The sequence below is a fragment of the Aplidium turbinatum genome, chromosome 11 (genome assembly GCF_918807975.1).
Source record: "Aplidium turbinatum chromosome 11, kaAplTurb1.1, whole genome shotgun sequence".
Classification (NCBI taxonomy): domain Eukaryota; kingdom Metazoa; phylum Chordata; class Ascidiacea; order Aplousobranchia; family Polyclinidae; genus Aplidium; species Aplidium turbinatum.
Genome location: NC_137482.1, coordinates 22693968 through 22706016, shown reverse-complemented (window position 1 = coordinate 22706016; position 12049 = coordinate 22693968). Strand labels below are relative to the sequence as shown.

The following is a 12049-nucleotide window of genomic DNA, read 5'->3' as shown; positions in this document are numbered from 1 at the left end:
TTGACAAATTTTGTCGACCGTGGGTGCTTGGGGCCGAAATAAAAATGTCGTACGAACTAGAAATATGAGTCCAACATCAATCTAAAGTGTCAAACCAATCAGTCTTTACTTAGAAAAACTTCTATCGACCTTTTTAAGTGTTCATGCAAAAACAGACTTCTTTTTCTTTTTGGTCCATTCAACTTAAAACTTTCATCATCAAACGTAAACCAAGGGTCGATTACAAAATCAATCATGAATGCCCATCTAGCAGTCCTAAACAAAACAAAAAAAAACGTGTTTCCTACATCGATTCAAAGGCTGCAGACGTTGTATCAATGTGAAAACACGAATTTTTCTGGTTGTTTTCGGTAGATTGTGTGAAAACGTACCTCCGTCTCCGGACGAGATGGATATGAGAAGCTGACGTCATGAAATGATAGTTCGCAGTTCTCAGGATCAGGGTCAGTCCCATCGTCCGAAAACACGTCGATTTCTGGTACCCGGTCAATAACTTGAAATAGCTTTGTCGCAGCTGCAGTAGCCTCGGAAAACGTGCCAACATATGCCCCGGCCTAGCACAAGAAATTTCAGTGATGGGTTGTACTTGTTTCAAGAAATCGATGCTTACATAACAGTTAACCTTTTAAGTTAATGTGGAAGTATTTAAATCAAAAAGTGTCATTTAACTGAAAAAATCCATCGCAATCTATTTTGACAGCAAGTTTCAATCAATCACAAAACGTTGAAAGTTTAGCAAGTAACAAACACTGCTCCTATCTATTTTTTGGCAAGGCAGTTGCTTAACTGCAGTAATAATAAAAGTAGTCTATCGATCTAGCCTGCTGTTAAGGTGTTTAGCGACTGTCATTATTTCAGTTTTATGTCATACTGTCGCTGAACCACAGTATGATCACTCATCTACACTGCTTTAAGTGAAAAATAAAACGTTTGTGATATGACCTGGCCTGGAATCGAACCAAGGCCCAGTAGAATCAAAAACAAGGACATAAACCACTTCGGCTTTTAGCTTGTAAATACATGGAGTTTGGTGCACACTTAGAAATCGATGTTGATGTAAAAGAATTCTGCTCCTTACTACTCCTCCAGCTATGCAAAAAGCTTACATAATGTAAATAAACTTTGATTTGCCTATGAATTCGTTAGAATGTTATGCAATTGTTACGAAAACAATGTTTGCTAACCGTGCCGAGAGCGAAAGAAGCTATCAATATTCCAAAAAATGAGGTAGTCAGTTCCCCTGCCGTGATCTCGTCAGCAATGACTAACATGCTTCCATACCAAAAGGATAGCCCGTACATGCCAAACATTGATATGTACATGAGGCCTATGCTGAACCCAGAAATAAATCCACGCTTTATTCCGACCAGTCTTGCCCCTTTCATAGTAGCCGCGTACCTATAGAAATGTAAAGCATAACAAACAATGAAAAATTTCTTGAGCTGAAATTCATAAGTTGAAAAACCAACAATGAATCTTTTAGGTAAGTTAGTCGATTGAAGATTTCCCTGGGCCGGTCAAGCTGGTCATCTGATCATCTCATCGAAAATAATCAGCTTGGGCAAAATTCATTTGTGAATCAGTAATTGACGATTTTATCCAGAGAATTACGGTTAGAAAAGGCCAGAAATAGTAAGAGAAAAAAGGAAAAATTTTGAGCTGTATAATCCACCGATTTGCTTAATCGACGGATGATCTTCTGTTGATGCATCCGAACCTCAGAGTACGAAAGATTAGGGAAGAGCGTGGAGTGATGTCCGCTTCCATTATGTTTCCTCATGATCTTATGCTTCGTTATAAATAGCAGGAAGAGCATTTTGTTGAGGCCTACCCAACACGGAAACAACTCACTGTTTTGTAACTTCAAAAAAAAAATGAAACTGTGTTGCAATTTTTTTTTTTCATCGACAGCGTTCAGAGCCTCAGTGAAGTTTCTATCACATTATCTTACAGTACCGCAGGAAAAACATTCAATATCAGCAAAACAAATTGGTTTTCTTAAAACAACAAAATATTACAAAAATGCACTAAAACAAGATTTCCTCACAATGGATGAAGACACGCTCTATTTAAATTGAATGGGTGCAAACGAAAGCAAAACACAAGTGCGGTCAACAAAATATGCTGACTGACAATGATTTACTGCGTCAAGCTTATGCAGTTTACCATTACAGTTACATAAAAAGACAGCATTAACTCTCAACAGTTCCGCGTTTCTTGATGAATTGGATCACCAATAACCATATATCGGGAACAGGAATCCCTCCAAAATTTTACCGCATAGTGTATAAGTAGACATAGTCGTCTATATATAGTATAGTGTATAGACATAATCACATAGTATAGTGTATAAGCAGACATTCTGATTAAGGAAACCGTCTTTCAAACAATTCAAACCCAATCTAAATGCATCCACCGTATCAGCATGCTCAGTTTGCTCACCTGTCCACGTCACTGCTCTGTCCTCCAAAAGCGGTGACTGTCCTTATAGAAGAGATCGCTTCCTTTGCAACAGCGCCTGCTTTCGCATAAGATTGCAACTCTTTTCTTGTGTACACGTCAGATAACTGAACATTATCAGGTAATTCAACATTAAAAGTTATTTTTTAATCTTAGTTAAAAATTACCAAATGCATAGATGAAGTATACAACTGCAAAATGTTGATGCAAGTTGTGTGAATCTTTCCAATTGACAACATTGTACACCTTTCTTTCTAAGCGTAGGCTGTAACTCTTTAGACATAAAGGAAAAAATGATTATTTTAATAATCAACTGATACTCAACAAACTATAGATAGAAACTGTTTTACATTAGAAAGATGAAACTTTTCCCTTTTTTTTTATTATTTTATTAACAATTTATTTTCAACGGATACTTACAATGAATAACAAAGCGCCTGAAAGGACCAACAAAGGAGCAGCAGCTAGAGTTACTAACGCAAGCTTCCAGGCGTATAGCAGGCTGATGACCAGACCCGCAAATGTCATGCTAACGTATTGAATCACCATGGAAACCTTTTCGCCAATCCCATCCTTGACTCTTTTGATGTCACTGAAATTAAAATCTAAAACTCAGAAAAACATCCACATTTAGAGCGTAGTAACTACTCGATCACTCACACTGCCATCTGTTTTAATTTTCCATTCAGCCATAAAATAAGAAATTAATCTTGTATACACTGTAGCCTACTTGTAAATGTTTTCAGTTTGAAGTGTATTTTAGTAGCAGTGCAAAAATAATAGTTTTAATATTCACCAACATAGAAGTTTTGTTCTATTTTCTGCCTTTTATGACCTAAGAAGTGTTGCTTTCCAACAAATTTCAAACTGTTGTGTTTTGATGTGTTGCTTTTTAAATTTCCGAAAATATCAACCCAGATAGTTATACCTGACTGAGTAATCAAAGTCTTAGTACACGTAATTGCGCAAAGGCAAACGTGAGATCAAGCGCAAGTATAAACTGCACAAGGTAGAATCTGAGTTATGGAGTTAAGCCAATTCCTCATTTGAACGTAAATTGGAGAAATCAAAACTGAACTTAACTAGATGTCTGCAATGCAAATAATGTCGAATGTAGTCTAATCCATTGATTTATATCCAATCTAAACCTTGGAAGCAAAAAATGCGCTTATGGATGGAGTATTCAATCTACTTAATTACGCAAACTGACATCACATACCACGCCAAAAGATTTGAATTCAAGTTAAACATGAAATTGAATAAAAACTGGCCGAAATACAATTCCGATCAAAACCAAACTGAAGCTGAATATTTGGTTCGACCAACTTGGAATCTGATCAGTTGCTTTTTTTATGGAGTTTGATTAATTGCGAGAATCTTTATCCTTGGACTGGGAAATCTTCTTTGGCAGCTTAAGCCTGGCAGTTTCGCATACTTGTAGAGGCTTGAACCACTGACGCACGCCCGGTCACCGAGATCGACGGAATGGGTTAGGAGAGCTGTCCTTAAAATACGTTTTTCAAGCGCGCAGCACGAGAGTCGAACCAACACTGTACGATTTTGCCGTTTTTCGTGCACAAAGTCGGCCGCTTAACACTTTGCTCCTCAAAGGGAGGCCAGATTTGGCCCCCCCCTCATATTTCCTTTAATTATTTGAAGCACAGTAACGCCATGCACTTGGTTTTTCTTGACTTTTCCTAAAATTGCCAGGCGGATCTGATGATATTAAATTTGATGCTAAAAGTTGTGCAGTTTTCTTGTAAATTCAAGATTTTGGTGAATTTTTGCTATTTCTAGCTAACTTCCAGCAAAGCGTGAAATGGATTACATTGCGATGACAAGCCATAAGCTCATAATTGCTTCGTGCATCGATATGCGCGAGCAGAGAGAAGCATCCTCTTGCTTTCTTTTGTTTGGTTTGACCTCAATAATACAAAGCGCGTTATTTCTTATGCTACAAAGAAAAGCCAGTGATTGCAAAGCTGTTAATTAGAAACAATAATAGCAAGCTTTTTTGCGTTATCAGCTCTACAAAGAAGAATAGCAATCCACGATCAAAATAGTAGGCTATGGAGGCCACAAACTATTCAAAACAGTTGTTTCAAGCAGATAATATTCATTGACGAATAAAAAACGTTACAATAAGAAATCTTCTCTTGGATAAAGACACGAAAACCTGGTTTCGAAATAAACGTTCTATGGAAATGCTCTCATTGACAAAACTTGCAATTGAGGAAATGTATCACTGCAAATGCTTTTGGGAGAAGCCGGAGAAATAGCGTTTTTGCAAACAGTAATTGTGAGATACACTCAAAATTATGAGATAGGCTCCATTTACACGTAGCAGCTAACTCGATGGCGTCCCTTCACTGCTTTATGTCGCCTACTTGTTGTTATGTCCTGTATTTTTGTTTCACAGTGCACTGTGTTTTGTTCCAAAGAGCGCAAAATAAAGATGATAATGCCTCATCTACATTACAAAATATTTTGTAATGTAGGCCTACAAACAAAATGTACAATGTACACAATGTACATTACAAAATATTTTGTACTGTAGACGAGGCATAAATTTAGGCGTCACATAAGACAAACAACAAATCAGCTTTCTTCATCATTGATTCAACATCTGAATACGTTGCGCCAATGTATAAGAGGCCGGCTATTGTGAAGACCCGCCATTTATAAACGATCCGATTATACCAGAAGTGGGACAAACTAGTGGATCAAAGAATGAATAAATAATGCTGAGAAAACTAAATCTAAGTGACGAACAATACCGATGTCTTCATTTATCTTGGAAAAATGCTGCCTAAACTTATCAACAAAAAATACAGTAAATAACGGCAAGGATCCCGAAAGCAGAATTTGCTCGACTTTGGCATGAATTTAGTCAGACATCTACAGTAATAATTCCACACATACAATAACGGGCTCTCAACTGCTGTAAGATACATAATAATCAACCTGGTTCTGGGCGATTTGTGTAACAGTTTAGGGGAAGACACTACTTGAAATGATGCACCACACAAAAGATTTTCAATGAAGACTGAGTCTAAAAACCGATGTGGATAGTGCTGCACAATAACTTCAAGTTTAGGACAGAAGAGGCACAAAATATCACGATAAAAATAAAGACCTTGTGGGAAGTTTTCGAGAATCATAACACGATGCAAATACCATAAACGCTTAGTTTGCATGCTGCTCTAAGCTGGCCGGCAACCACAAAGGTAGACAATAGCCTACAGGCAGTTTATAATTCGATAACAGCGCAATAAACATTATAAATACGTAAACCGACACTTTTCTTTTACAAACGTTTTACGTCTAATAGTAAATTTTCCCCCAACAATTTTTTGTGAAGCACTTGCAAACCACGGTTTTGTAAAATAATTCATCATTATTATTTTTTACTTCTCGGATATTGTAAAACGTCATCAGCAAAATCACAAAAAAAATTTCATTACTTCAATGTAGTAGGCCTAAGAATTTTTTATAGAACTGTAACCACGTTGTTTCAACAAAGAAGCCATTTTTTAGCAATGTAAAGTTATAGAAAATAATTTGCAATCATGCAAATGGTTGGAAAGAATCTAGGAAGTCTTCTCACAATCTGGCACAAAATGATTATGTTTATTGTATCTCAGTAAAATGTTTTACGACAAACTTTGAAGCTTCGTTATAATCATTTTTATCTTTGAAGTCAAACGTTATTTTTTTTTGGCCAGAAACATAATTACTGCCTTGCTGACGTTGTCGCTTTTACGCGTATTTTTAGTGCTTCAAACAATAAGGACCCAGTCAGCAATCCAGTCCTTTTACATTGATTCAACATTTGTAAACGTTAAATTTATGTAGATTTGCTGACTGTGGGTTATTTCACATTTCCTTTGTTTACGCATGTTCCTCAATTCGCTGTTGCATTATTTCGACGCTGGCTGACTAAAAATGTATTTTCAAATTGATTGACACAATCTTCAATAAAAAGTGAGCTTCGAACTTAGCTTTGTTGATGTAAATGCTGTATTTTTTGTGGATGTAATTTATGAGTCATGTTTATAAACACCCGTAAGCGAAATGACTTATGATGTGGCCTGCATGATATTTGTGATGCGACTTGACACAAATCCACAATTTCAAAAGCACCTAATTTGAATTTAGAAATTTCAGATTATTTCAACAACTTGTTCAATTGTCTTCTCTCTACTAAAAATATTCATACTACAAACTCAATTGTAGACCTAAAATACACAAACGAAGATGTAAACAGCTATTCAAGCAGGCTAAGGTGTTACTTATGAGAAATTTGGTTCCATAAAACGAGAAGCTAGCCATGAGTTTCGGAATGCATTAGTTTAGGATAAAAATGTAAGACAACAAACGCAGTTTTGTTTTTTTTCAAATTCGTGTAACAATATTACTCTGATTGTAACTATTTTAGAATCAGCGAGTAGCTTACAATAAGATTTGCTCGCAAGTCGTAAATTCTAATCAATGCAATGATTCGGCACACCGCACACACACTTCGTGCGTTCGATCGAGCTCTTTGTTATTTAGAAGTTTGCATGAAATCGGATTAGCACGGTTAATTGAAGGCGGCAAGTTAAATCAAAATTGTCGTTTTTGGGTACCTTTGCAAAAATTGAAATATCAAGTTTAACATATAAAATTTTAAAATAATGAGTTTTCAAACTTATAGACAAATGATTTGCTTTCACACCAGTGCAACTTCTGTTGAAATAGCATCAGCGGATAACTCGTAACAGCTGATTGAATTTGATCCAAAAACGGCCCCCCCTTGAGCAGTTAACTTCCCAAAAAACGTTGAAAAGCAAAGGGTTAACCAACTGCTTTCACATTGTGCAGCCAAAATGCTTCTGCAGAGCTGTTACAAGCTTATCGACTAGCAAGATATCATCATTGATGGCTGGTTAGCAATGAATCTACTGAGACATAGGCAAGATGTTGGTGTTTTACTTTCGCAAGCTTTCGCTAAGGTTTCGTAAGCGCCTTCTGTCCAATTGACTGCTGCTATATCGCATTATGTGACTGGCACAATTTTGGTTGCGGCACAATAAAGACACAAAACAAAATTATCATACTACCATTTAAAAGTAGTTAACACTATTAAGTCTTAGGTGGTGATATTAAATGCGTCGTACAACGCATTTTATACCCTCCCTGAAGACAATCAAGCGCTTTGCACTTGTAACAAGTAATGAAAGCAAGCCTAATGGAAATCTTGTGACTGGGAACATGTAAAGGTTCGTCCACCCCGTTTATACTTCTACAAATGTTTGAAACTACAGATACACGTGTCTTAACAATTTTAAATAATTAATATTTTAATAATATTTCTCACATCGGTTTTACACCAAGCAGGAAATTATGTATTCACATTATTATAATACTGTATGTGTTATTGTTGTGTTTTGTTAACTGTCAGAAACGCTAAATAAAAAAACAAAATTCATTTATATAATATGCACAGTGTTGCCAAATACGCTCATAGTTTTAGAGTTTATGGTATTTGAAGCAAACCAAAATGTGACAGTTTCAGAAATTTTCATTGATTTTAAACTTAGATAGTTGCACACATTTTCAAGCTGTAACTTCACGGTAAATTCAGTTTATTAACGTGATATTTTTCAAGATCTAAGTTTTCGGCTAATCGCTGTGAAATTGGTTCAGTTCTATGTTAGGTTAAGGAAAGCTCTACGGAAAAATATGCGTTGTGATAAAGAAATTGTTTTCTTATCATAATCCCATCTTAAGCCCAAAATGACACGAATCACCAATAATTCGATTACTTTTATGTAATTCCAGCAACATGGACGGTGAAGGAAGTCTGTGATATTGCATCAACTTCGACGCTTTAGGATGTTGCTTTGAAATAATAAAAGCCGTTTGTAACTTTAAATTTTTAGCTTCGAGATTTAAACTACCGCAAATTAACCACAATTATCTTAAGTAGTTAGTGGCAAATCACAATAGAATGAAACCACTGTTCTTTAGCTATTTGAACTAGACATACGAGTTGCGCCTTCTATACTGCCAAGCTAACATCACATTTTGATACGAATTCTTCCAAATATTTACTAAAACTTGAAGGAGGTACAAGTATGCTTCATGGGATGGAAATTACGAAGAACCGCCATTACAAAGCAATGATTCTCTGCTTTCAGCTTTTTGAACTAAATTAAATCAAGTTTTAACAATAAAAAAGTTGAGGTTTGATTTTATACAACGCTTTTTTCATTGCAAATACCGACCCAGTGGGCGCAGCCAAGCACATTAATCTACGTAAACCTTTTCCTTCTAAATCTAGAATACAGTCCAGTTACCTACCATTTTCAAAGCTTTTTTGGTATGACCCAACAAAGCATCATAAGTTCATAATCCACATCAGTCGACTAAGATGTGAACATTCCCAACCGCAAAGACATCAAAGTTTTTTTTAAGTTGTAGCTCAGGGTTACTCAACTAATGTTAACAAAGGTTTTCACAAGTTGAATATTTTTAGCGGTCCGGTGAATAAGTTATTTCACACGCAACCACGAAAGTTAAACTATCTGTACCAAACCACTTTTTAGGTAAAATGTAACTCGAATTGGATTTCTGAGAAGTCTTCAATAGTCTTCACGTAAACATGGGGTAATTGGGGTATAAATAAAAAAACTGTAAGTTACATTTTCACTGGATTTTGCTAAATCTTTTTTAGCATTAACTTGACATCTGTTGCATGTTGTGACAGTGATTTATCATCAAAATTATTGAAAGTGTAGTAAATAACGTTTAGGGGCAAGTTGTACCTCGATAACATCGAATGCAATTCTCCTGATGGAGTGACATCATGAAATCCAATATCCTGACGTAATATAGCTTTAAAGTAGGACGCGCGAAGACGCTTTGCCTGCCTGTAAATCAATAAGCATTGTTCAATTTTAAATACATTGTATTGTAGGAACTCACCTGACACACTTAAACCTCTTCTCATACAAAAACACGACTCACATTTACGTCATGCTTGAAAGACGGTAAAGGGAAAACTGACGAAATCTTTCTATTGTTACAACTTTGAATCAAATCAAAACTAAACAACCATTTATCAGTCGCCTTCCAAGCTTGTTGTAAGGAAAACTCAAATCAACAAAAAATTTAAAAGGTAACGGCAGGTGCACAGGTCCAGTTTTTTTTTTAAGGTTTGTGACCGCTAAGTAGTTTTAAGAGACCGCAAGTGCATCATTTAAATACCAAAAAAAGCCAAAAAAAATAGCCATAACTACATACAATCAACGCAACATAAAATGAATTATTCGACAAGACACAGCTTAAATTAAATGATTGTGACAGCGACCAAACAGCCTGCCCAGCATGGCCGCCAAACAAGCTTGCTGCACATTGCACAATCAAACAAAGTGTGCTTGTTGGCTTCTGCTTGTTATGTTTCCACACGTAAAAACTGATCATTATCCGCCATAAATCAGAAATAAACATTGACGAATATCGAAGGTGCACTTCTTTTGTGAATAAATCTTTGATTCAGCTGTTAGCTGTACCTCCACTTATTCTTTTTTCCGGACGTGAACTATTGATCGTAGGCTATATTCGTATTATCGACAAGACATAGCGAGAAACAGCCATTACTTTTCTACTGTAGTTGCAAGTCCAAATTTTGGGAAACCGCTGGAGAAATTTGGGGGACCGTTTCGGTCCCCCAAAACACCTTAAAAAAAACACTGCACAGGTCTATTGGCAGAAGGTTCTGATAAAATAAACAGGTTTCTTTATTCCAACTTTTCAATGCACGTTAGTTGGGCTACCAAAACACTCTTGCACGAAATGATACGCCTGGATAACCAGGCAGCCACATACAAGTGATACATTATACAAGTTAAATCAAATATAGTTATTACTATCTAAACCCTTGACAGCCTGTTTCACCTAAAGGAGGATCATCAGAAGGTCCTTATTCAAATAGAATCAAGTTATATTATACAAGTTATATATACAAGTTATACAAGTTGCACAAGTTATATAAGATACAAGTAAAAGATGTTGACTGCTGATAAAGCTCATTACATATCAAGTATTGGTTGTTATTGTAAGTGAATCTTGCAATGACTTATTCTACAAATAACATACCCTTTTCGGGCGAAGCAAGATGTTTTCTGGAAAAAATGTTAAATCGCTTCATTTGCGGCGTAATATTCTAAAAAGCGTTCAGCAGCTATTGACATTGTTTTGTTAAATGTGGAACAGAAAACCACAGCTTAAGGTTTTACAATTTTTGAGTCAATTTAACGCGTTCAGACGTAAAAAAGGTTAAAACTGAGTTGACTATTTTAGCTCAACAAACCAACCTTGTAGCTTGGATAGACCAAGTGGCGACTTGTACAGAACCAAACACAAAAACCCCACAAGCAATGTAAATGAAGTACAAGACAAATTCTATGTTAGTTTGTTTGAAAGAATCCAATTGAACTTGCACAGTACGATCCCATTCCCTGGAAAGAAGTGACTTTCAACAATAAACATGGTTAAAATATATTTGTTTTATGTCCTATACTTGCTAACACTGGAAATTGAAGATTTAGATTAAGCTAACTTTGCGTTTCCATTATGATCATGAGCCTTTATTAAGACACATAGCCGTATGCTTTTGGTAGGTGTCGAACCAAGGCCTTTGCGAGCGCCATTCTAGCATTCTTACCACTCGGCCAGGCAGCCGACAAAAGTTGTTGACGTATGCAAACAGAGCCAAGATGGTCACTTTCTTCGGCAAAGAGATTTAACCTTGGCGAGATCTATCCTAGCCCGTTTGTTGTCAGTGCTGATGCGTAGAAGTTGGGATTAGAGATGATGGAGGAAGCAAAAGAAGAAGCATAGTGAGAGTCAGAAATCTGAGCATTGTTCTACTTTCAAAATGAACGGCTGTGCACTACATTTGCCCTGTCATGGTATTTTGTTACCTCAGACTTGTAGGTAATTCATGGTGTAATCACACTCTTGTGACGATTAACTGTAGGTCAGATGTGCATAAAATTTAAGAAGTGTCAGTCACAAACCCTAAATATTACATCGCATTTTGCATACCAACATGTTATGTAATGTGGATTGCGTAATGTAATGTCGGAACACGTGACATAAGTTGGAAAATTCAGAAATTAATCGACATCGATAAGTTACGTCTTTTCACAGCATTGTAACAAAATTTGCGTGCCATGGTCTGCGCTATCTGGGATTATGAAATAAACAAAAAATAAAGTAAACGGGTAATCGAACCGTAATTTATTGTTTTTTTAACATTTTTATGACTCGTAGCAGCGGTGGAACTCCAATACATTTACAACACATTCTCTCATCCCCAGTATGGATGTACTGACACATTGGCCAATCCATAAGCTTGTTAGTAAATGGTTTGCAGAGGCCATTAAAATTATCTGCATACCCGAATGATGAGAGACCTTGTAAGGAACTCGAAAGGGCACCGGTTTGACACCGCTCAAGAGCATGCTGCTGTGTCTGTGATAAAACACTAGACATGCCTAAAGTCGACACGAAGATTGTCTTCCTTGCCTTCCCTTCTACT

The 12049-nt window shown here is 36.4% G+C and overlaps 2 protein-coding genes across 2 annotated transcripts in view; both read right to left on the bottom strand.

Moving 5' to 3' along the window:
• Positions 1-12049, bottom strand: part of LOC145779394 (uncharacterized) — a 242422-nt gene that overhangs the window by 66654 nt on the left and 163719 nt on the right. The window lies entirely within an intron of this gene.
• The window catches only part of LOC145779392 (phosphatidylcholine translocator ABCB4-like), a 36961-nt gene that overhangs the window by 12770 nt on the left and 12142 nt on the right, over positions 1-12049 (bottom strand). The window contains exons 4-9 of the mRNA XM_082590971.1: positions 10821-10964; positions 9270-9374; positions 2881-3052; positions 2443-2567; positions 1185-1398; positions 372-554 (exon numbers count right to left, since the gene is read on the bottom strand). Coding sequence (XP_082447097.1) covers positions 372-554; positions 1185-1398; positions 2443-2567; positions 2881-3052; positions 9270-9374; positions 10821-10964 — 943 coding nt within the window. The remainder of the gene's footprint in view (positions 1-371; positions 555-1184; positions 1399-2442; positions 2568-2880; positions 3053-9269; positions 9375-10820; positions 10965-12049) is intronic.